General features: G+C 37.9%; 2 protein-coding genes across 4 annotated transcripts in view; one reads left to right on the top strand and one right to left on the bottom strand.

Moving 5' to 3' along the window:
- Positions 1-3,812, bottom strand: part of LOC107657700 (E3 ubiquitin-protein ligase CBL-like) — a 12,731-nt gene extending 8,919 nt beyond the window's left edge. Inside the window, exon 1 of the mRNA XM_016445907.1 lies at positions 2,482-3,812. Coding sequence (XP_016301393.1) covers positions 2,482-2,852 — 371 coding nt within the window. The 5' untranslated portion in view covers positions 2,853-3,812. The remainder of the gene's footprint in view (positions 1-2,481) is intronic.
- A 2,730-nt stretch (positions 3,813-6,542) lies between these two features.
- bcl3 (BCL3 transcription coactivator) lies at positions 6,543-26,503 on the top strand. 3 transcript variants are annotated; one of them, XM_016445901.1, is made up of 9 exons: positions 6,543-7,439; positions 8,489-8,594; positions 18,228-18,336; positions 23,454-23,661; positions 24,435-24,523; positions 24,693-24,776; positions 25,011-25,178; positions 25,757-25,817; positions 25,906-26,503. In XM_016445901.1, exons 1-9 carry the CDS (start codon positions 6,911-6,913, stop codon positions 26,424-26,426), a joined length of 1,875 nt encoding a protein of 624 aa, XP_016301387.1. In that variant the 5' UTR covers positions 6,543-6,910; the 3' UTR covers positions 26,427-26,503. The 3 variants fall into 3 exon arrangements, with proteins under 3 accessions (XP_016301387.1, XP_016301388.1, XP_016301386.1); XM_016445902.1 differs by having other exon boundaries at positions 8,486-8,594; positions 24,693-24,770; XM_016445900.1 differs by having other exon boundaries at positions 8,486-8,594.
- Positions 26,504-26,808: the final 305 nt, after the last annotated feature.

The raw sequence follows: 26,808 nt of genomic DNA, 5'->3' as shown, positions 1-26,808 counted from the left end.
TTAAAATTTGTTTGATGATCTGAATCTTTTAAGTGTGACAAATATGCAAAAAATAAAAAAAAAACAGGAAGGGGGCCAACACTTTTTCACACCACTGTATTTATATATAATATATAGACATTCACAGGCACACATTCACATAAAAGCAAGTTAACTTTTTATATCTAAGTTAAGGTTCTGACATTTGTCTGAATCAACAGTCTAAATTAGTGTTGAAACCAATCACTTTCTTCACACAATTATAGTGTAGTTAATGCAGATATCCTGTTTTATGCATGTAACTGCTGATGAGCGGTTGAGTCAGGGGCGCCGCTAGCAATTTTGGGCCCTATGAAAGAAAATGAGGTTCTGCACTGTTGTTTACTTCACTGGTTTGCACTCTATCTGCCGTGTGCTGCTTTATATATATATATTTTTTTTATATATATATATATATATATTTTTTTTTTTTTACATTTTACCTTATTTGTATATTTGTATAGTTGTATTTTATATTTAATCTGTATATCTGTATTTATGTTCTACTGTTAGTGTTATCTGTATGCACCAAGGGTCTGAGAGTAACGCAATTTCAATTCTCTGTGTGTATGTGCTGTACATGTGGAAGAATTGACAATAAAGCAGACTTGACTTGACTTGACTTAGTCATAAACCTACCCATAGCCACGGAAGCATATAGGTTCCATTTGTTCGAGATACGTCTCCGCTGCGCAGTCCGATCGGCGTATGACATCAAAGAACCGCAAGAGTGATAGGAGAGCAGACGACTCTGCTTTTGAATCGCTCTCGCTGTACTTTGATGTCATACGCCAATCGGTCCGCGCAGCGCCGACGCATCTCGAACAAGCCTTATTTTATTTGGGGGTGGGGGGGGCACGGTAGAGGATTTTAAACAAAATCCTTATATTAAACAGCCCAAACACTTATAGATGAACATACAAATTAATGAAGACAAATATATGAGAACGAATATATATTTGTGTTTTGTGATTTTAGCTAAATTATATTTTTTTCTTTAAATTTTTATTATTTTAAGGGGATTTTACTAAATATTAACCTCTAAATTATGCACAATTTATTATCTGCAATATCATGGTGTATCTAGATGGCTGTATAGCCCTATATATAAATACAAACCGTTTGCTGCAGAGTGTGAGAACTTAAGACATAAAGCACATTACTTGTATCAATTTACAAGGAGGTTACTCACTGATATATTTTTAGACATTATTAAAGACTACATTTAGTAAAAGTTTAAATTTAAATGTTGATTTGAAGTGTCAGTTATTATTATTATAGTCAAATCTGGACAGAGAAAGCATTTTGTTAGGCTACTCATACTAGCTACAGCGTGATCAGTCACACAAGTCATCAGATTAAATATTGGCTCAGTGTGACCAGGGCAATATTTTAAAACATAGAACTGAGTGTTTACATACAATGAACAGAGATGTCTGTGGTCGAGATGTGTATCCTATTTGAAAAAATCTGCATCGCAATCAGCAACTGGTCAATTGAGATTCCAGTAGATTTACTGGCATGGTAAAAAGGCTTTACAAAGCATTGACAGCGCTTCGAACCAATGGTGTTAAGCATTATCCAATTTAGAGGCTATAATTCATAGTTTTCAGCCCTGTGACTGGCTCAAAGACCTGGTGGGCAAAACATCCATAGAATTGCAGCACAAGCTTGTCAATATTCCATTTGTTTCCAATCCACAAATATTTAGATCTTTTGATGACCGGACTTATACATCTACGTCGAACACGAAGACATCTCTAATAACAGTTTACCATTTGATCTCACTCAGTGACTCTACATAGGACGGGAAAGAACCATGCAGTGAATGGGGAAGGCCGGAGGGGGGGTCTCTATATATACATACACACACTTACATACAAAATGTATTATTTCATTCATTTTAAAATTTATTCATTATACAAACTATAAGTAACTTTGCAACTACATGTTAACTAACTCAATAATTTGCAACATGTCAAATAACCATTAGAGAATTGTTAGACTGTTAGGTTAGGGTTAGGGTTAGGCTGATATGTACTTGCTTATGCGTTACTTATAGTCATCAGAATATCTGTTAGGGAACCATAAAAAAGAAGCGTTACCTTATAATAAAAATGTGTGTGTGTGTGTGTGTGCCTAATCTTACATTTTTTTAATTTTTCATCTTGAGTTTTGTTTGTGACCATTTTAGGGTTTATTATTTATTAATTTATTATATAAAATATATTATAAAAATATCATATATTAAAGGTTTTCTTTGATAGATCTACCTTAAACAAACAGGATCAATCTGCTTTATTACCTATATACCTTCTGTCTGTTTTAAAACTTTTAATATCATTCAGTCAGCTCAACTCTGATCATCTCTGAGATGTTTGAATATGTCCACCTGAAAAACACACATACTGAGCGCAGTACATAGACTAAAACTGACCTCTGCGCTGTTTGGTTTTCTCTTACCTGTAGCTTGATGTCTCTTCAAACATCTTCTCCTTGCCATCCTTGAACAGCAGCACAGCTCTATCTGCCTTGTCCAGCAAGTGTCGAATATGGATCCTCAGATAATCACCCTCGTCCCCTCGTGGCACGGCCATCATGGACCCCCTGTAGGGAGCCCATACTTCTGTCAGGTGGATGGTGGTCTCTGACACTAGTTCGGGAAGGTACGGCAGGCTGGTTTTAAGACCCAGCCTGGGGTCAGTGCTCAGTTTATGCAGTCTGTCGAGTCTCCTGAGAACTTTATCAAGAAGTTTACGGTCCGCGCTGGTGGGGGGCTGGGACATGGATTGAGAAGTGTCAGGAGTTTGACTCGAACGTCTAGCTGTTGCCATGATAGATGAGATATATCCAATGTGCCACACGTGGAGTGCTAGTTAAGATTCAGACATGTGTCAGAATCAACAGTCATCTAAAATAGTGTTGAAACCAATCACTTCCTTCACACAATTGAAGTGTAGTTGATGCTGATATCCTCTTTTATGCATGTAACTGCTGCTGATGATCGGTTGAATTTTTGAAGAACGTCATTTTTAGCAGAGCTAGCATGAAAAGATGAAAACCACTGCAGCTATAACTTCTCAAACAGCCAGATACAATAACAAGTGGTTCATTTGTTTCCCCATTACTCTCCGAAAAGAAATCTATTTTTAGGAAACGTGATTTATCTGAAAACCACTTCCCCAGTAACTATTTGTCCTGTTATTACTGGTGATGATATAATGTAAAACAGCAGTTTAAACGTAGCTGTAATTGTGATGATTTCAAAATGAACAGTCATCTTGCCACTGCAAAACTCTGTTCAATAATGCAGTTTACAAACCTTATGTTGTCCAAGTCAAGGTCCACGGGTCATATCAAGTGCGAAGAAGTGACGAGCAACGTTTGTCATCAAGATACATTCCTCACAAGCAGAACAAGAAAAGCTTACCTACCCAAACAACACAGGCGCAACACCTGACCAAAAAAAAAAAAAACTGCAGGTTGGTTTCAGTGAAAAAAGTGCTACTGCTCCATAGAAAAAAAGGTGCAAAGTTCTAGTCATGTGTCCTTTTGCCATGTCTCCATTACAAAGACTGCTCACAAGCAAAGAGAAACCCAAAACCATGACACCAAAAATACTCGAAATACTAATGCTTTACTCTCAGATCTACCGGCCTCCGGGTCCTACCATCACTCCACCCATACAAACATTTGGTGCTCTTGCTCAGCCTTTTTCTCTCTCATTCATTTGGTTTCTTTCAGTCTGTCTGATTTGATCTCTGTCCTAAATTTTGAAGAGGCACTCACGCTCATGCTGGTTAAGGACAGGAACTCAACTGCAGACATTCACCTCTCTTTCTCCCTCTCTCTCTGATCAGTTTCCGGGTAGCTAACAGGCAGACAAACAGGTTTGTTTTCTTTGTGTGTGAGAGTGAGCCGAGCAGCATGGGCTGTGTGCAGTTGGGACGCTGTTTGAATTGTGGCATATTGGACCGACCATGTGTGAACGACTTACTGAATACATAACAAATGACTATAGAAAGAGGGAGCAAAGAGAGTTTCTGTGCTGTAGTAGAGCTGGTCTTAAAGTGACATTTGATTATTACACAAATGAATTAATACAAAATGTATAGGCCTACCATACTGATATGAGATTTCATGCTATAATGTTAAATATATTTCAAATTGAAATTGTATATTTAATATTATGTAGTTTATGGTAAATGCATTTAAAATGACAATTAAAATTAAAAACTAAATAAATAAATAAACATAACAAACAAAAAATCAAGATGATAACTGATGAAACCAAAGGAGGAAAAACGATTTAGGGACTATATTAATAATCATACTGACAGCTAATATTAGCTGACGACTTTTCTTGAGATTTACTTCATTTATTTTTACTTTTTAAATGATTATATTCGGGTCTCCCATATGTTTTTCATCTGGATTTTTTCAGTGATTTTTCTATGCTGCATAATCCATATCAATAACTGCTCAATTGCTCCGAAGCAAATAGCTTATTTGTGTAGTAAAGACAATAGATAGTACTTAAGCTTTTTTAATTTTTATTAATTTTAACAATTATTGTTTAAAACTTTTCACAAATGTACATTTTTCCTCATCAGCAGAGGGCGCTGCTTCACAGCATTTCAGCATCAGTCAAAGACTCTTATGACAGTGACAGAAGAGCACTTGAAAAACGTGCAAGGTGATCTTTGTGTTCTTCTGACTGAACGATTTTGGTCCCTCTATATTGCTATAATGTCTACTATGTCCACCTTGTATAGCAGAAAAAAATTATATGGTTAAAATTTGTACTAATTACTACTATTGGTTTGATTGCATAAAAGTTTTTTTTCTTCTTCTAAAGGCAATGCATGAGTGGTAAATGGTGTAAAAGTGTAAATGGACCGTTCAGGAAAAAATACTTAAAAATTTAATTAGAAAAATTGTCTGACTGTCTATAAGATTAGTTTAAGGTAATCACATCAAGCACATGAACACTATGTGTACTGTTTATTGTCTTTTTTCTCTGTAAAGCACTTTGTAGGCTACAAATTATAGCACTCATTTCCCTCAGGGATTAAAAAGAATAAAGTATTATATTGTATATTGTCAAATGTGTTTTGATTATGCAGCAGAAAACCTAATGCTAAATTTAATTGTGTGTTCAATTCAGTTTAAAAAGTTCATTCGCAGATTCTGGAATCGTCTTTTTGATCTTCAGTTGGCCCATGGGGACTAAATTAGCTGTGATTCAGCATTTTGACAGTATTGTATGTCACCAACTGACAAGTTCAGACCCACCATGGACTCTTCTTGGTGTTTTAGGGACTTTGAACACCTATCATTTTTTTCCGTTTGCTGTTCTCAACCCCACACTGAAGGAAAGTCCCAAACTGGCCCAGGTAACTCCAAACCCCTGGTGTGAGGAGGAACTAAGGCTAGTGGGGTGTAGGCGCAAAGAGAGGGGTATGACTGACTGAGATTCTTATTTGCACATAATCTGATACTGTGCCTTGTTCCCCCCACCCATATATGTTGATTGTACATAGGGATAGATCAGAAGGCTTAAGCTAATGATTTCAAACTCACAGCAAACACAGAACATTGTCCTTATGTTAGTATATAGACTAGTTCTCGTTTGGTTATTTCTATTCCTATCGTTCTTGGAACGTTCTCTTTAGGTTCTGTTTTGTAACCAAACACCATAACGTCTTCAGAACGTTCTAGGAACCAACAATTATTATCCGGCCTATGTATCTTTAAGGGATGGGGGTGCTTTCCAGATAAGATGCTGAGATAGCAGCATATGAAAGTCAGACATTTGTTGTTGTTATCGGTATGAGTCATATATCTAATCTCTAATGTGAAAAAGGACCGTATTTTATCAGTTCAATCAGTCACTAATGATCCGCTGACCGATATGAATGTGGTCAAATACAGGAAGACAGAAGGTTGCGCCTGGCAGGTTTCCCGACAAGCTGAGGGAGATCCCCGCCGGAGATCCAGCCCGCTTCCTACTAGGCACAAGAGTGAACATTAAAAAACGAGTGCGGCTGAAAGGAAAACAAAACTACACACCTGTTATCTAACAGCTCGTGACACATTTATGTGCACTGAGAGATGAAAACACAAACGCTGATGTACATGAGAAAGATTCAAAAGACAGTGTCTAACATGCCAAACATTTAACAACTAAACCGAAACCGATTCCATGTTCCCATCCTACAACCACCTAAAACGAAACCTTAATTTACACGACGAATAAACTGATCCTGATTGTTAAATACAAAGTACTTACAACTAATACTAATAATAAATGCTAAAATTTTCATCTAAACTGCAAAGAGCTTCAGCAGCACCTTTTAATCATGTCGCAAATGAGAAGCTTGCGAACGATTCAGTTATAGCTGAAAGGGAAACCCCCACAGTTCACTCACCCGCCTACTTCCTAATTTGAGTGAATGAGAGAGGGAGACTCTGTGAATTTAGTTCAGATTACAGAGACAGCGAGCAGAACAGCGCACAGATTATCATCATGACTGCAGTGCGTGTTCAATAACAATAATGATAATATTAATGCACACGACATATTTTCATTGCCCTAAAACGTCATTATTCTAATTGTATGTGTAATTATTTAGGATTTTTTTTCAGTTTTTTTTTTTTTTTTTTTTTTTTACTGATAATTTTAATAGAAAACTTGTGCATAAGAGAAGACTATGAATTTAAGTGCTTCAGTGAGCTGTGCTAAAACATCTTGAGCAGAGCAAATGTAAGTATGTTGTTTAATCTAGGCAACCTGAGGTGATAGTAATCTTGGGACCGAGTAGAGATTCAGATTTACATAATGTTGATAAGAGGATTCGTCTAGAACCCATATATCGCCTACCCGAGGACAATGACCAGTGGCAGTAATCACACTGTGCGATCTGTGCCACTGGATCTTACCAACAAAACCAGAGAGCGTGGGAGCTGCGCGCAAACGGGAGACCAAGGTCGCCCTAGACCTACTCCAGAAAGACAGGTGGAACCGGAGCACAATTGCAGCAATGAACACGGAAATCTTCCATCCGAACCACAGGACTGTGGTGATGGATCAGTTTCGCAGACTACTCAAACAGACGCCGTGGGTGTCAGGGGAAATAGGACGCTTGAGGGTCCCAAGCAAACCCGAACTATAACCCCTAACGCAGCAGGAAAACCGGCAAATTCATCCATTTCCAAACTCCCGCCAAGGAAACGTCCTTTCCCGCTGGATGTGGATCATGACCACAGTGGTCCAAGAAACGATCCACCTAGCCCGGATCCAAAAGTTTTGAAGAACCCCGAGGCTCAGATAGACACAGAATCACAGCGGATATTTTGTACATTTGGACATAAACCAAGCGTTAATGACTCCCGGTTTGTGCCACACTTAACACCATATCGTAAGTTTTCAAAAATGTTTATTTTTAATGATCACTAACTTTATATCTTAAGTGCAAACTTGGATGTCTTTGCGCAATTTAGTTTGTTATGTCATTGTGAAAGTATGTGTGTCCGTTTGCGTGGAGCGCGTGCGTAACATATGATTGCGCAGTCATGGCCAGTCCAGTCAGCGAGCTACAGTCAACACGAAACCATTTAGCTGATCAGCAGGATGTTTGGTTCAGCAGCCTGCAAAACGTGTCAGTGGGTTAACACGCGTAGGTGAAACCGGGTAGTGTTGTAAAACATAATGTTTCTCTGTTTTTTTTTTGCAATATATAACCAAAACCGCATATTGACTATCAGTGTGTACATCAGTAAAATACAAAGTAGCACCGTTTTAAAACATTGACACTGTAAATTGTATGCATGAATTAATGTCAAAGTACTTTTCCCACACCTTCCCATTGTTGATTAAATTGACAGTCTTGGTATTACACCACTCCCCAGTCTCCATTATACAGAAAATCTAACAGAAATAATAATCTCCAGAATTGTGCAGAAAACCGTCACATGTTGACATTATTACATTCCCCACTCTTACAGGTGTTGTGCCCAATTCTGACCCCCTGCCAGATTATTACCCCCATAGTTTTGGTAGGTTTAGGAGTAGGTGTGGGGGAGGGGTTAGGATTAGGGGGGGGGTTAGGATTAGGGGTGGGGTTAGGATTAGGCAATCAGGTAGTGAATTGAGAGGGGGGGTAATAATTTGGCAGGGGGTCAAAATTGGGTACAACACCGGCAATTAATTCTTGGTTTGTATGATAATGTGCCATGCAGAACTTTAGTTTGTTAGACCTTTTCTTATCTTTTCTTGAAGATAATATATCTAAACCAAATGTATGCACACTGCAACTCAGGGGCACCGTAATGGGGGAGAAGGTTAGGACGATTCCAAGGGCCCGACGAGGGAGAAGGGGCCCGGAACGTGATTTTTACTGATTGTTTTTAGTTTTTTTGTGATTTGTTTGTGAATACAAATATTTCTTCTCCTCTGGGTTCATAGCAGGTTGTCCATATTTCCAGTGGCCTCGGCAGCTTCCTGCACTGGAGAGCACAGATCGGCTGCTGGCAGATATTGCTGAGGCAACACGTCAAGATGAAGATGGTGACACGTGAGTCTTTTACCCTTTATGAAGTCTCAGTCATTTCATGGCATGTTGTAGTTCAAGAATTGATTATGGTGAAACATCCCTCAAAATTGTCTATCATGCATTGCAGCAGGTAAAGAAGTAGATCAAACCATATTTTATAATATGTACTGTATATTTAAATGGTCAGATTCATTGTTGAACTGCACATGGGTTTATTATTAGTAACTGTAGGTAAATTATGAGTATTAGTAGGGTGGACATGTACTTTCTGTATGCTTTTTGGAATTTCCAGATTATCCTAGATATGTCACTCGGACTCTTGCTTAGTCATCCAGAACAAAAAGAAATCTAAACATTTTCTTAAGTGATAGGTTCAGTGTACTTAAAAATATGTAGATGTGCCTTCTGTTTATTGTAGTCCTGGCTGAATCACAAGAGTCAAGTACAGAGTCACTGTGACCCCTGTTACCCAGTACATTTCAACTTCCTATTAAAAAAGATTACCAAAATCATTTTATCTGATGATCCATACTGAAAACAGAGATTCTCCTGTTCTATGTGAGAGCGAGAAAGGGAGATTGATTCTGGAGGAGGGTATGTGGGTATGAGTAAGAGTAACTGAGAGAAACTGGTTTTCACTATTTCATGTGCTGCTGTTTCAGGGGTTGGTTTTATGAGTGTGGCTGGTTATGAGGATGCCAGAGATGAACATTCTGGCTCCCTTAGGCTCTGGCACTAACACAAACACATGTACTGTGTTACTGTAATATCTGAACATTTACTCAGTATGAAAATAGCCTTTCTCATGTGAGCGAAACTTCTCCAAAAATGACACCTGGTGTCACGCAATATTGATATCAAGGTTTAGTCATCAGCAGATAAAAACATCGCTGTATGCTTAGTAAGCAAATGAAGCCAATTCCAATTTTGAGAAGAATTACTGAAATAAATTAACTTTTCCACGACATTCTAATTTGAGATGCACCTGTATGTGGAGCACTTTTTTCAATTCGTATTTTTACTAACCCAATTTTTATTTGACTCATCACACATAGCTTCATAAAATCTATCCCATATGTATGCTTAAAGGGATAGTCCACTCAAAAATGAATACTCTGTGATCATTTACTCACCCTCATCCATTGTCTGTTGTCAGTAGTGTAGTGATGTATGAACTCATTGCGAAATCTGCATGGGGAAATCTTTTGCCCTCAAACGAAATTCCCAATTATGTTAAAATGGCTGGATTCACCTATGAAAATTCGCTGAACAAATAGGAAATGTGTCCGCACATTCAGACTTTCGGTCATCTTCAGAACACAATTCAGAACATTATATTCTCTCATTATTTTTGTCCGTCCATTGAGAGTTTATGTTGTCAACATTTTAAATGATAGGGTAAAATTAATCCAGAAGAATCGAGCAGTTTCATTTAAGTCTCTGAAGAGACACATTATCGCTTTATATGATGATGAACAAATTTAATCAAGGCTTTTATTCACATATAAACAATGATCAATGCAGATACATACAGCCCATCAAATATGGTAAACAGGCACTCAAGTGTGCTTGCTTGAGGTTTGTTTTCACGTGCCACGCATGTACAATGTTTATTACTTTCAATGGATGGACAAACAAATGATGAGAGAATATTAAAAATGGCTTGAATGATTCATTAGATAAGAAGCTGTATGATGAGAAACAGATCATTGATAATTTAAGTGATAACATTAAACTGATAACATTAAAGGGGTTCATTAGAGGAGTTCATTAAAGGAACAGTGATTCCTGAATGAATCATTCTTTTGAGTCAGATCTCTTGATTGAATCACTTTATCTAGTTCACAGAATCTGTGTGAATTATTTATTTCACAAATAGTGCTGTTTCTGTTCTCAAAGATCAAATCACTGACTTGCTCCACTGGAGGAAGGATATCAGTAAATAAGAAATAAAATTTTAGTTTGTTTCTATCATAAAGGGTCAAAAGATACAGCATTCCTGTAGCTCAAATGGTAGAGCATGGCACTAGCAACACCAGGGTCAAGGGATTGAATTCCAGGGAATGCAAACAAGTCATATGGGCCAATGGTGCTTTTGCATGTCAATGTAATTGCATGGACAAGAGCGACCAGTATACAATTCTTCAGAATTTCTTCTGTTCCACAGAAGAAAGAAATTCATGAAAATAGCATGCAAATGATGAGGTGTACTGTTATGGTGAACAGCTTTCTTAATAAAATGTTTAGTTCTGTTGCTATTTTGTTGGCTTTTTATTGGTTAGATTTTTTTAACCACATTCTCAACCACATTTCTTCCCTGAACTGATAGTTGTTAGCAAAGTTTTGGTTTCCAGTAGATGCCTATTTCCTGGTTTCTGTCTATTGTTTACATGTACATCTGTCAATCATGCTATTCAATCAACTGCATTTACACAAACAGAAAAACAACCTTGTCTAACTTTATTTCTCTCACACTGCCTCCCCCCTCGTCTGTACTCTCTTACGTCAATGGGCTTCTCATGCTCTCACCTTGTTTTCTTCTCAGCACTTCACAGACCCTCATTTTCGGGAAAGCCTGATGTGAGTGTGAGTCTGTTGTGTGACTGCGGTTTTTTCAGGTGTCTTTCTCTCTCTCTTTCATCTCTTTTCACTGCTTTGTGTGTTTAAAATGAATGGGCTCAAAAACCCAAACATCCGCTCTTCACTTCCTCCTTTACCGCTTTTTCTCTGTTGCTTATCAGTCTCTCTCTCCCCCTTTCGCTCTGTACTGTTATCTTATATACCTGTGCCATTTCTACTCTTCATACCTACTTTTTCTTCCTTCGTCCTCTTTCAAGATCTAGTTCCTCTAAAAATAAAAATCCGGTCATCATTTACTCACCCTCATATTGTTTCAAGCATGTACGACTTTCTTCATTCTGTGAAACACAAAAGAAGTTATTTTGTCCATTTAGTGAAACTCACTGGGGAGAAACCAATGTATGTGTTTCAGACCCCAGTGACTTTCAATATTGACAAAATATATCATTGACAAAAACAGTTCTTTAAAGTTTTTTTTTTTTGTTTCGCAAAAGAAAGGTCACATAGGCTTGGAGCGACACATATTACTGTTGCTCAAACAGTAGTGTATGATGTTGGTAATGCCATGGATAGCAAAGTCATGGATTTGTTTCTCTGGTAATGTAATCAATGCATTATAAGTCACTTTGAATAAAAGTGTCTGCCAAATGTGTTAATGGCAAATATTTTTAGGTTATATAGGATGTGAAGGCTGTTTTCAGATCTCATTGCTATGCAGAGAAACATAGAGCCTTGACACATGGTTTCCTTCAAACACCGTGCTTGTAAGGATTTTATAGTTTCTTCTGTTCCTGTAAGCGTTTTTTATTCGAGTGGTTGCATGTCTTGTGTTTGGCTCAGGCTGTTTATGTCTTGTCTCAGCCTCTGAGCTTGTTTTCTGCAGCAGAAGCAGGCCTGTGTGCTGCAGGGGATGTTAGAGGTTTGTGTATCTGGGCTGTACAGGATGCCACACATGCGCCACAGCCCCGCCATGAGCCCTTCATCTCCTTCTGATGATGTTCAGGTTCCTACGTCAGTCTCAGCCTGGGCCTTATCTGGGGCTGCGGTCTAACTAACTCTGTCACTTCCAGGAACCCAGAGAGTTTCATCTGTTGAAAAGAAAGAGAGAGAGAGAGAAACTAAATTCTGACGTGCAGTATAGTAAGTGACAGCAAAGCCAATGATTATCACATACAGATGTGATAAGAATATATGATAAATAAAAGTTAGTTTACAATTAATATTTATATTAAATTATACATTTTCTTTTGATGCGTTTATGATGGGTCTGTTTATCCAAAGGCTGGCTTTTCTTTGTCAGCCAAAGTGATGTAAAATATCATTAAGCATTACATCCTCACCATATTAATATATTTACATACACTCTAAAAAATGCTGGGTTGTTTCAACCCAACTTTGGGTCAAATATGGACTAACCCAACTTTTGGGTTAAAAATTTAATGTAAAAATTTAACCCAACAGTTGGGTTAGTCCATATTTGACCCAATGTTGGGTTGAAACAACCCAGCATTTTTTAGAGTGTACTTTGTTGTGATGTTTAAATTGCAAGGCCATTTACAATAATTGTTAATGTACTTTTTAATGTACATTTTATTTGAAACATTCTAATGTGGGAGGGACAAGCAAAAATTTAGTTGAGGGAATAGTTTGCCCAAAAATGAAAAGTTGCTGAAAATTTGATTTATGAAAATTTATGTTTTTCTACAGGAGGAAAACGCTTAACGAGAGACTTTGTGCATTGCGTTCATATTCTGCTGTTCTGTGGCGACGGATTTGCGGGTCTTGTCTTTTTCTTGCAGGACCCTGTATGTTATAGTACTAAATTAGTTTTAATCATTTAATCACCACCACAGCGTCTTGTCTACTTTGGCAACACGCACAATTTGTGTCGATTGCAAGTGACGTCGCAGGTAGCGGAGAGTGCAAGTGGCGATTGCAAGTGACATTGTAATTTAGTTTATTTTTTCTTGTCTTCACCACCTGGCTACTGTTGTAAAATGTTGAGCAATTCAAACAAAAAAGTAATCAATAAATAGAACAAAATAAAAAAATAAAAGACTGCAAGTGACGTTGCTAGCGGAACCGCAAGTGTCTGAGAGTGCAAGTGCAAGGCTGCAGCTAGACCCTCTTGGAACATTTACTCACCCTTGGGCCGTCCAAGATGTAGAGGACTTTTCTTCATTGTTCACTGTTTCTTCATTAGATTCGATTTGGAGAAATCTAGCATTTCGTCACTTACTCACCAACGACATGTCAATCACATGAGATGGTAGCAATTAGCAAACGGCAAAGATCCAATCAACTCCTGATGGATGAATTCAAGTCCTGTCCTACATTTTTTCTCATTTCAGAACTGTTTTATTCAAATGTAAGTCTCAATAGAAAAGACCATTATAATTTCCGACTTTATTAAAATTGCCTACCTTAAAGGCCCCTGCACATATTACAGCACTTACTGAAACTGCAATAGGCAGAGATTTGTTAATTGTGTGCAGCTGTACTTTTTTTATTTTTATTTATTTAGCCATGTCACCCTGTAGCCCAAGACTGGTTGCCCACTGAAGCTAATCAGGGTTGAGCGTGGTTAGTACCTGGATGGGAGACCTCCTGGGGAAACTAGGTTGCTGCTGGAAGAGGTGTTAGTGAGGCCAGCAGGGGGTGCTCACCCTGTGGTCTGTGTGGGTCCTAATGCCCCAGTATAGTGATGGGGACACTATACTGTCAAAAAGCAGAGGTCCTGACTCTCTTGTGGTCGTTAAAAATCCCAGGATGTCCTTCGAAAAAGAGTAGGGGTGTAACCCCTGGCTTCCTGGCCAAATTCGCCAATTGGCTTCTGTCCATCATAATGGCCTCACAATCATCCCTATATACCATAGGTCTTCAACCCTGCTCCTGGGGACCAACTGTCCGGCAAAGTTTATTTCCAACCTGCTTCAGCACACATGGCCTGTGACTTTTCAAGTGATCTTGAAGACCTTGATTAGCTGATTCAGGTGTGTTTGATTAGTTGGAGCCAAACTCTGCTGGACAGTGGGTCCCCAGGAGCAGGTTTGAAGACTTATACTATATACCCGGGGTGTGGACTCAAGTAACTTGACTCGAGACTTGACTCGGACTCGAGTCCCAAATTTGATGACTTGCGACTCGACTCGACTCGACATAATTAAAGAAGACTTGAGACTCGACTTAGACTTTGACAGCAATGACTCGAGACTTGACTTGGACTTGAGCCCTGTGACTCGGAAAGACTTTATGATCAGATCAGAGTCGTTATTACTCTGGACGCGTCCCTGCGTGCTTGCGCTTGACTGGCAAAAAGCCAGAGACTGTGTTCAGGGAGCGCTGGATATACATTATATGCTAGTATAAATTAATGGAGTAATAGCATAACTTACACAAAATAAGAAAAAAATGACATGATTCGTCTAGTAGCTATCTCCGCTCATGAAAAGCGCTGCCCTGCCCGTTTGATCGCCGCCCAGCAGACACACGGAGCGGGCATGAGAAACGAGAAGCGCGGCCGCGATCACTGGTGCTCGCCTCATCATCACCGTGACCGCTTCTTTGTTTGTCCGACACCGAGCTGCACCATGAGTGATGGATCCGCATCACGGTCATCCCGCCACGAACCTCGCAATCTGCCAACTCGATGTGCTTTAATTTTCATTTTTATTTGTAATGAGACTTTTTTTTGTCAGATCTCCACTTTTTTTGTTCAATCAGTTACATATTTTAATTGCATGTGCATTTTGTTTTATTTAAACCTCCATTAAGTTTAACGTTAATCCACAATCGAGATTTAAATCTGAGTTTAAAGTTATGGTGCAACAGGATTAAAGTTCATTTTAAATAGGCTATAACTTAAATCCAGGATCAAAATGATGGGTTAAAATGTAAACCTGCTTATTTTTAAAGGTTTAAAGTTTGGTGCAACAGAATTATTAGATAAACCTTGATTTAATCTAGATTTAAATTTAATCATTGCAAACCATTTAGCTATAATTTGAAGAAAAAGAAATGCACATTAGGCCTAATGTCTGAAGTGGGCAAGCGACAATAGGCCTAGTGATCATTTAAAATATAATTTGAAGAAGTGTTTCTTTCACAAAATGAGCATTGAATATGCAACTATAAAATATACTCAATTTTTCTCCCTCTTGACCAGGCACTCATGTCACTTTCATTTCTTTCGGGATAAATGAATGAATTCGCGTGTTGTAAATCAGTCTGTAGGACAATAGCGCACATATAGCCCCTAAATTTAGCGATCAAATGCATATTATAAACTTAACATTTAACGTACAACATTTTTTTCTATAAAATGATTTTGTCTTTGTTAGTTATAAAGGGTGATAGCACAGCATTTTTGAATGATTGTCTTCATGAGTTTGTCTGCATCCATATTGCATGTTTCCTCTCACTTGTAAAGTATGGTAGCAGTTATTTCTTCTAGTTCTTTCAAAGCAGTTCTTTCTGCGTTTCCGCTCACGTTTTTAAATTTGTTTCATTGAGGTTCCAAATAATGGCTATTGGCTAATTGGCTTAGATATAACACCTAGAAGCATATATTCTTATGCACACATGCAAAGTAGCCTATGTTGCAGCTGTATTTCAATGAAATTGTGTTGTCTTAGCTATTCTGTTACCAATTAAATATATATATTTTTTTTTCACTGCTTGTCCTATTTTGGCACAATCCCTAAATTGACCTTAGTTTTACTAAGGGCACCCAACTCACATGAAATTGAACTATGTCAAACATATTCTACCTGTCTTCCTGATATAAATTACTATACATCTGATATGGTAATTAATTCTGAGACACTAATTTGGGCAAAGAGCACTAATGACTTGTTTAAGACTTGAAGCTAAAAGTTGAGGACTTGCAACTCGACTTGGACTTGCCTGTCTTGACTCGGGACTTGACTTGGGACTTGTCTGTCTTGACTCGGGACTTGACTTGGGACTTGTCTGTCTTGACTCGGGTCTTGACTCGAGAATTGAATGCAAAGACTCGAGACTTGCTTGTGACTTGCAAAACAACGACTTGGTCACACCTCTGCTATATACTGATTGGCTTCTTCACTCCTTCTCCTCTCCACCAATAAGCTGGTGTGTGGTGGGCGTTCTGGCGCAATATGGCTGCTGTCGCATCATCCAGGTGGATGCTGCACATTGGTGGTGGTTGAGGAGATTCCCCCCATCCATGTAAAGCACTTTGAGTACCCAGAAAAGTGCTCTATAAATGTAACAAATTATTTATTTATTTTGCAAAGAGAGAATATCCTTCTATGTCTTTAATGTGGCCTTTGCACTGTGATGCAGACCAATCTCACATGTTCTGTGTAAACATACAATCCTCAGACCTGATAAAGGCTCCTTGATCAACAAAGCAGCACCTTCTCAGAAGGGCTGAACACATGGCCCTGATGGCAGAACTATAAAAGCATGAGATTTCCTGAAGTACAGTGACGTTGAGCTCACTTACAAGAAAGGAGACAAATAAAGAAAGAATTAAGATACTAATAAACTCTTCTGCTTTCTTATCAAAACCAAGGAACAGAGAAACTGTGATTTGGCAGTTCACTGAGGCCGGTCATAGCCTGCGTCAGGCCAGCTTGCATTCATTTTGACTAAATGGCTCTTCTCTTCCTCTTTTGGTTTGATGCTTCATAAAGGTGTTTGATTTAATGGTGACTGTTGTTCCAAACAGAAAGTTATATTTCAGGAAGTCAGGTGGCATTATTTTTTTTAAATAAAAACAGGTATTTTTTATTTGTATTTTATCACCTGTTCTTATACATGTTATATATAGATTTGTGCTTATATATGTAGTATATAATTTCATTCTCTCGATTTTATTCACAAAATCTTGCCACAATGGAATAACCCACATGAAGCAATCGCAATGTCCATTTATAGGGCAGTATTTACATTTATATCACTAGGAATATGAATCAGCACCATAATTCAAATCATTTGCTCTCCCACTGTCTGTATTCCGGCTTTTCATCCCACAGTGACTCAATACGAGTCAAAAGACAATATAAACAATGAGTCCCTGTTCTTCTCTGTTCCCTTTTTCTCTATCATTTTTCCTGCTGACGCAGTATGACTTCCCATCAGGCCTATTAACATTCTTGCCACATTCCCAAGAACTGTTTTATAGTTCATAATGATGATATGAACATTCTACATTGATGTCTGCATTGATAGAAATCCTAAGTGTTAGTCCTGCTAAAAAGTGTTCATTATATTATTATATGATCTTTTATTAAGATGACGTCTGAATGTTCACAAATGATCTTGAACTTGTTTCAGTATTGTTTTGCATGTTACAGTGATCAATTGCTAAGCAAATAAAGCACTCTTGTTGGACTCTTGTAATAGGTTGTAAATACACTGTTCTTGTGTTTCAAGTCAGTGCAAGGTTCTTCTTTGTTATTTCTTCAGGGTTTCATGGGAAGTTCTGCTAGAGGAGTCTGAAAAGCACAGAAAGCCCCTAATGCAACTGTAAATATAATGATAATTAGTATTCAAAACAGAAAGAACAGTGCCATTGTCCCTCAGGGCAGGAAGTGACTTCAAACCAAAGTAGCTGTTACTGGAAGCAGATATAGAAAGAAAAAAACATCATTTAAAACATTTCATGAAGAGTCCCTCTCTCTTTCTAACCATGTTTTTTTTTCCTGTTCCCAAACCTTGACTTCTATACTCTCACCTCAGAGAGGCTTTCTGTGAAACGATAGGGAGATAAGCATTTCCCTGTACTCACTGACACTGGTTGCATTTAGAGCCACTGTGTACAAGATGAGTCATACACATGATTGTCACTCAGGTGAAGGGTTATTCATTCAACCTTTTGAACTCGTTGGTTGACCTGTGTAGACCATTAAAAAGACAGTCATCCCTGTATTGTTAAAAGAAATGCATCACTGTACATTTTAATATTTCTATTTTTATATATATTTCTATGTTTTGTTTGTGTGGTTTAATGTTAATGCATTTACATCAGTGCATGATGTTTTGTTAGGTGAATAATGCATGTGTTTGTTTGTCTGTTTGCATTTACAGGCCTCTTCACATTGCTGTTGTCAAAGAGAATTACCAGTTGGTCAGCTGGCTTATTGAAATATATCGACGGGCCCACAAAGACATGGACGTTTTCAATAACTTAAGACAGGTAAAGTGTATACAAACACACACACACACACACACACACACACACACAAACAAGCAAACTCTGTTAGATATCATGAACAATAACAATGAACGATATTTTGGAAGCATTTATTAATCTAGATCAGTGGTTCTCAACCATGGAGCCAGGACCCAATAGGGGGCCTCAGCAAACGTGCAAGGGGGCCCCAGAATGACTTAAATGATTCAAATTAATATATTATTATTAATACAATTAATATTAATATTATTATTAAAAAGTAAGATATTTAAAAAATGTGGGAATGTCAAGAATGTTGATCTAGATTAATGCTAATTTCTACATAGACTAATAAATGGTTCATATGTTTAATGTTTTAGCTTTAAAAAAGTTTGAGAAATTAAGATCAATTGATGTATTGTGAACAAATATGAATTGATAACAATAGTATATATAACAAATAGTAAAAGTAAAAATATACATAAAATAATTATTTTAGAAATTAAATTAACTAATTATTAAAATGAAATGTTATTGTTAGTTCATTAACTAAAGTTAAGGAATCAAACCTTATTGTAAAGTGTTAACCTCTTTAAATAAGCCATAAAGTAGCTTTGAAATTTGTGTTGATCTACCTTGGTCTTTGCAGCAGGATGTAGCTGATTGTTAATGTTGGTGATTGTTGGATTAGAGGATTTAATGCACAAAGAACACAGGCTAGTTAAACCTAAATTCTTGTCCCTGTGGGACATACAGTATGTTGGTTAACTGTAATTTCCACAAATGTGGTCTTAAATGTCACATGATACCCTTAGCTAAGGTTTGAGCAGAAGAGGAAATTACTCCTAGGGCACTGTTGTTCTCAGGCGATGCCACCGAACTGTGTGCGGTTATTTGAGCACTTTTAGAACTGCTGGCCTGCCCACTTGTGTGCTCACCACATGGTGACCACAACACACGCAACCTGTGTCCTCTGCCTCATCGTTCTCCCATGTTTCAGCAACATAAATTGAGCGCACAGACCTTTTGGACTGTTCCCAGGCTTTCACATCCTGTTCTTCTCCTTTTCTGGTTGTGTTAACCCATACTTCCACCAACCGCATTATCAATTACCGCCATTGCATGTCTAGCCAGACCTCAAAAATCACCTCAAATTCATGTTTAGGTTTCACTTGACGTACAGATGCACTCTTTCACACACACAAACACGAACGCTTGTACATTCACAGGCAGCCGGCAGTTACCAGAAGCTGTGCGTACATCTTAGCCACTGGCTGAAACTTGTTTCTGTCAGATTGTTGAGGTTAAATTTTGTGCTATATCCTGTGTTCATTTCTTATTTCCCCAGAAATGTGAACTGCGCATTAGCATGTCTTTGAAGCTTAGATGGAGTTTTGAGTAACTTTTGTTGCAGCATTGCTTGAAAATTACGGTTTTGGTGTTTCAAAATCCAAGATTAGTGAGTAAATACAGTGAATTATGCAGTATTATAACAGCAAGTAGATACACATCTGACTAGTACAGTGCCGAGGAAAGTGTTACTACAGCTATCATTATTACTACCACTAGAATTTGTATGTGCCAGAATGACTTGTATCACAATGTCTCCATTTCCACTTCTCACTCTTTTAAAAAATTATTGTGCTCCCACATGTTGGTCATGATCACACACTGGCACTAACATTTGAAATGCACATGAGAAAAAGCATGCTGTGTGTGTGCATGACAAATGTGTTTTTATGTGTTGCCTATTATCAGTCAAGCAAGATCGCAGCTGATGAGTTGTTTGCATGGCTGTAAGTAAATTCAGTTTACAGAAGTGTATGTTTTTATACTTGTATGAGTGTATGTGCAAACACATGTAAAACGGCTGCTGCGTGCATCTGAACTTAAGTATCCTCATTCCGAGAAGTCACATGACCCCCCTCACACCCTGGGTTGTTTCTCAACATACCTTGTGTTGAGGTTTGCAGGGTATTAAAAGGGACTTTCCCTTGCGCTCGCTTGCTCTTTCTCACTCTTCTGCAGCCTATTAACATGCTTATCTTTTTTATCCTGAATTATAAAAAATGCTTTTACTACAAGTTGGAGGTGTTGCCTATTATCAGTCAAGCAAGACCACAGCTGATGAGTTGTTTGCATGGCTATAAGTAAACTCAGTTTACAGAAGTGTATGTTTTTATACTAGTATGAGTGTATGTGCAAACACAGTTAAAGCGGCTGCTGCATGCGTCTCAACTTAAGTATCCTCATTCCGAGAAGTCACATGACCCCCCCTCACACCCTGGGTTGTTTCTCAACATACCTTGTGTTGAGGTTTGCAGGGTATTAAAAGGGACTTTCCCTTGCGCTCGCTTGCTCTTTCTCACTCTTCTGCAGCCTATTAACATGCTTATCTTTTTTATCCTGAATTATAAAAAATGCTTTTACTACAAGTTGGAGACCCATAGATCTTCACAGAAAGACTATACAATGGCCTAACTATGCCTAGCTATATTAGCATTCATAAAATACAAATTGTGCCTATTTACTTCCTTAATGCTTGTTCCTGGTTTTATTGTGATTTGTTGGTGCATGTTACTCCATAGAGAAAAAAATGATGGCTGATAATGCCTAAAACCAGCTGAGCACCAGCTTGGCCAGGCTTAAACCAGATAAGACCAGCAAACCATCTTATGCTGGTTTAAATTGGATTCAGCAAAACACATTTAGATCTGGTTCCATTCTGGCACGCAAGACCCACTTTTCCTGATCCTTGCAATTCTCCATGGATAGTACAAATACAATTTATTTAGCATTAAATTACCTCTTTAATTGTTCTTCTCATAAATTACATGGACATAAAATGGGTCTAATTTAAAGTGTGACATGTATAAAAACAACTACTCGTTGATCTTTTTGTTGCATGCATTGAGTGCACTAATTATTTTTCCTGTATTTTCTTGTCCATTCATCAGTGCTAAATCATGCAGGCTTTAGTTTCAGTTCACTACAGTGTGTTTTTGGCTCATGCATCTATGTCATGAGTCTTCCTCTCAATCGCTTTCCTTATTCATCCAACATTCCGCTCTTTTTCCCCCCTGTGTTTACACACAGGAATGTGAATCTGAGGACACACTGCAGAGGAGAGGAAAGGGATTTTCCCTCTCTGATCCATCTCTTCCCTTCATCGTTCCCTTTGCTCGATCATTTCTGGCTCCTCCTTTCCCTTTCTGTGTCTCTCTAATCCCTCCTTTTCCAAGCACTTACAATTTCTCTTTAAACCTTTTTTGGTTGTTTATTGGTCAGTAATTGCAGGTTCATTGGTATTGTAAAATGAGAAAGGCAATATTACGCTAGAATTTCTCTCCATATTTTCTCAATGTAATGTGTTGTATTTCTTATACAATTTCCTGTTTCAGGGCTTGCCTAAGGAGGATGTAGGTGTGTTTTATCCATCGCTGTTCCTAAGTTAGATTTGTGGTGATACAATTGATCTGAGCACAAAGAAAAACCCATCAAATTTGATGTGTGGTAACATGTCTTCTAACACATACACACACCAGCAAGTGTGTGATGCTTGGTGAGTCAGACAGGATTCAGGGAAATAGGAGCCTTGTTTTCATAGGAAGGGAGGGCCAAAGGCATTGTGACACCAGAGGAATTTCTGTCTTCATTCTCGCTGTACTTTTTTTTTTTCTCTACTGTGCCTTACTGGAACATCCTCCCTCAAGTGTCAAACCACCCCCCTCCGTGTGTTAGCCTAGAGCCAGCTTTACCTGCTAGCACATCTGAGCTGATGACATCTATAGTGGGTATCATTAAAAACCACAAACCTCTCTTTATCTTTCAATCTTCTGTCAACAGAACACATACATGACAGATTACTTGACTTAGTGTGCAGTATTAGCTTCCTAATACTAGGAATACTAATAATGCTAATATCCAATGTGTTTGTAGTGTACATCTGGATGCAAGATTAAAAATGTACCTTTTTCAAGTGCTGTGACCCATGTAGTGCTTTATTTTTTTCTTCCTTTGCCTGAGTTAAATGAAGGAGCTTCAAATAAACTAGTGCGGTGTGTTGCCATTTTGACTTAGTTCATGTTTGTTAGGCTTGGTGTTTTACCTCTTTGACTTTATTATTTAACTGCTGTCAATAACACAACAATTATTTCAATGTAAGATTTTACCTCAGGTGAAGGAAACAAAAATAAACTCGCCCATGATTGTTTTGACCAAGATTAACCAACTGTTCTCTCACAAAACAGACACAAACTTTGGCTTGTTACAGTTGTCAGTTAACGTATCTACTGTAAATTATGTGTGAAATTGAAATAAATTATATAATAATTGATATTTTTCGAATTTATCACTCTATGTTAATGAATTTATAGCACACAGAGCCATAACCACCACAGACATTGTAATAATAGTCATGATAGTTTTGCTATAGAAATGTTAAACTACTAATAATCCAGTAATTTTTTAAAGGTAAATTTCACAGTTTTAAATTGAAATTATAGACAGTCATTCATGTGATTCATGCGTTTCAGAAGTAAATGACAAATCATGAAACATTCACAAATCCGTTTTTAGAATATTATGAAAAGTGAATGTGCATATTTTAAACCAAAATATAATTTGCAGATAGTTCAAATGTATTACTTGAGAATACATTCTTGTTCTTTTCTTAAATCCCTTAAATATTTCATTCATTTAAATAAAAAGAACCATTACTACCCCTAAAAAAACAAAAAATTTGGTCTCCCTCCAGTGTTCAAGTCATGGTTACGGCCTTGGTTGTACATGTTTGTTTGCATGTGTTGGATAAGTCACTGCAGGGCTGTTTACAAATTTATCTCATTATTATCAGATCTATGGAACTGACCTTTAACCTGTTAGACAATTTCCAGGTTAGCAGCTTATGGTTACAGGAATCCACACCAGGATGTGACTCAGCCCATTAGCTCATATACACCTGAACACCATATCAGACCTCAGAGTGGTAGATTTTTTAGATGCACTGCTTAAATATTGACATGCAATAGGAGTCGTGGGAGTTTTAAGTATGGGGTCTAAATATAATTGGGCCTTAAATATACTGTGGATTTGATTGACTGAATCTGTAAACTGTCTTTCTCTCTCTCTCACTCTCTCAGACACCACTGCACTTGGCTATAATAACCCGTCAGACGATTTTGGTGAAAGCTCTGCTGGATGCAGGCGCTGACCCTGGAGCTTTGGACCGTAACGGACAGACTGCGCTGCACTTGTGCTGCGAGTGCGGAGAGGCCGATTGCCTGTCTGTCATCCTCAGACACTACCCCCAAAACCCCTCGCCCCATCTGGAGATCAGGAACTATGAGGGTAAGTGCTGGACCTAGATCTACATGAGTATATCTATATGCATTTTTGTGTGTGTAATTTTTTTGTAGCATAACAAAAAAAGGAAAAGGTTATTTCAGTTGTCTGTTGGCTTGCATATAGATGTGCTGACACTAAACCTCTCTTGACTATGGTGCTGTTTAGTACAGCAATACGAACAAATACATAACCGTAAAATCATCATTTCTCTTGTCTGTGTCATTATGCAACACTTCTGAAAATTATACATGACTTCAGAAGGAAGAACTTTTTTTTTAATTCCACTGGGGGGCAGTAGACAGAAAAAGAGCTGCTGGTCATGGATTTTCCTGCATGAATGTGTGATTATGTTTTGGAATATTTTTGTTTATCAGAAATGAGGGGTGTATATCGCCATCTAGCTTTATTTGTGGATTCTGACACAACAATTCCCTCTTGTAACAGTATAGTACTCAGATAACCTCTTCTGGACTGCTAAAGAAAAATGTTGATTAATTATGCTGAACTAAACAGTTTTATTATTTATTATTATTTTATTTTATTTTTATGTCAGTGTAGTCCTAAACAGTCCTTACAGTTGGTATTTGCTTCATTCATGCATATGAAATGTAACATGAGACATTTCCTGTTGTTGTTGTCACAATTCAAAAAGTCCCTAGAAACACAGTGAGGAGGCGTATTAGTGTTTTTGTGTATTTTACCCAATGAAACATGCCCAAACTTGTTTCAGTGGGTCATTCAGATTACAGCCTGAAGATTTTAATGTCTAATTTAAGGTCTGACGCCTCTCCACCTGGCTGTGCAGAATGGAGATAAAAAGTTGGCAAAAATCTTATTGAAGAGTGGAGCTGAAATCAACGCTGGGGTCAGTGAGTTTATCATCATTTCCACTACCTGTTTTGTTGTCTGATGTGATGTTATATTTTCCTCATGCATGAGTTATTGCATGAGGACATGAGTTGTGTATTATGATCTATAGTGTTTGCTGCACATGCTATTTGTTTATTGTGTCTCTTTTTACTCTTTTATCACAGGATAATAAGAGTGGTCGAAGTCCACTGGTTCATGCTGTAGAAAACAACTTTACTGACATGGTCATCTTTCTGATCGAGGTGCATGTGCATATATAAATATAAATTTGATGAGTCATCACAATCACAATCTTGTTTCACAATCTGTTTCCTTCATTTGTATCTTGTACTTCTATGTTAGTGAGCACAGGGATGAACATGTAAAACTATGAGACTGAAATCTTTAACTATTAATCTTTATCACTCCGTTTTTATCCGTGTGTGGATTAGAACCAGTTATTAATGTTCACAATGTCTTTTTCTGTGTGCCGTGTCTTTCAGAGTGGGTGTGATGTGAACGCACAGTCTTATAGTGGGAATACAGCATTGCACAGTGCCTGTGGCAGAGGTCATATAGAGATTGTCAGGGTCTTGCTGAAAAATGGAGCCGACAGTAGTCTGAAAAACAACCATAATGACACTGCCATCATGGTCGCAAAAAACAAAAAAGTAAGAACTAAAAGAATGGCATTAGTTTATTTGGAAACATACTGTACTGTATATTATTCAATTATTCAATCTTTCATTATAATAGTCAATAGATTCAGCAGAGTATATATAAAATGCAAACACTGCCAACAAGTGGTGATTCACAGAACTTTCATTGCTCAGTTTTATTGCATATTAATTACCAGTCAGACATATAAACAAAGATGGATTATAGTTGTATGAAGCCCCATGAAGACCCTTTCTTGTAAGAAACAAAAAAAAATTAATTGCAACTTTACATTCCACAACTGTGTTTTAAAATCTCTGAGTTTTAACTTGAACATAATTACAACATTATAAATGAAATTATGCTTAAAGTGCTTTAACTTTAGAAACTTTAGCTTTATATTACGTATCTTTACTTCACATAATCAAATTCATCTCAAATTTGAGCCTTATTTCCTCTGTCAGTCCATTCCAGGCCTCTCAGTTCGTGGCCCCTGGAGTCAAAACTCCCATTAGCCTCATAATCCATCCATGTGTATCACCATAACTTCTTTAACTTTTCTAAACATGTATTTATGTGGTTTTGTCTTAAGGTATCTGATGTGCTGCGTGGGAGAGGCACTCGCAGCTGCACTGTGAAAACTAGCAGTAATGGTAAGCATCTCTCTGAAATTACAAGAGTGAATTTATTTCTAAACACCTTGTTTAAACGTTTTCACTCAAGTTTTGCTCTGCTGTTTAGGCTCTCTGTCCCCTGGCAGCTCCAACCATTCTCCCCGAATGACTCCCACTTACTTCACTTTCTCCCCACATTCTCCTGTGGCTCCAGTTTTACCCCGAAGTCAGTCAGCAGACAACATTTCAGAACGTCAGTCACCGATGAACAGCAATGAAAAAACACTGCAAATGTTGCCACGGACACACCATAATGTAGCAGTGGACAACAGGGCAGGCTACGGAATGGCACTCCATCATTTCCCATATCTGTTACCTTCTGGGTACGACCAAATTAAGCCCACTGTCTCTTATATCCAGAGAAGGATGCTAATCACAGATTGCCCACTTTACTATCCCACTGGTATTCAAACACCTCCATATTGCTCAGATGCACAGATCATCTTACTCCCCAGTTTCCCCGTGCCGGTCACATATGGCTCTCCTTCACAGGGTGCCGTTAACCAATCACGGCCATCCAGTCGCAGCAGTAACCAATCAGACATCTCTACTGTGAGCGTAAACAGTGAAGAAAGAAGTGCGAGTTGATAGTTGCTAGATGTTTAAGCAGCTGGTCATCTTAAAGGGATTGTTCACCCAAAAATGAAAATTCTATAATTATTTACTCACCCTCAAACTGTTCCAAACCTGTATGAGTTTCTTTCTTCTGCTGAACACAAAAGAAGATATGTGGATGAATTGGTATGGTAACCAAACAGTTGCTGGTATACAGTGACATCCATAGTATGGAAAAAAAATAAAATACCATGGAAGTCAATGGCTACCAGCGACTGTTTGCTAAGCAAAATTTCTTAAAATATCGTCCTTTGTGTTCAGCAGAAGACAGACATTCATACAGGTTTAGTGGGTGAATTATCCCTTTAAAGCAGGGGTGTCAAACTCAATTCCTGGAGGGCCAGAGCCCTGCAGA

Source organism: Sinocyclocheilus anshuiensis, unplaced genomic scaffold, assembly GCF_001515605.1.
Source record: "Sinocyclocheilus anshuiensis isolate Anshui unplaced genomic scaffold, SAMN03320099.WGS_v1.1 scaffold43, whole genome shotgun sequence".
Classification (NCBI taxonomy): Eukaryota; Metazoa; Chordata; class Actinopteri; order Cypriniformes; family Cyprinidae; genus Sinocyclocheilus; species Sinocyclocheilus anshuiensis.
This window is presented reverse-complemented; position numbering and strand designations above follow the sequence as displayed.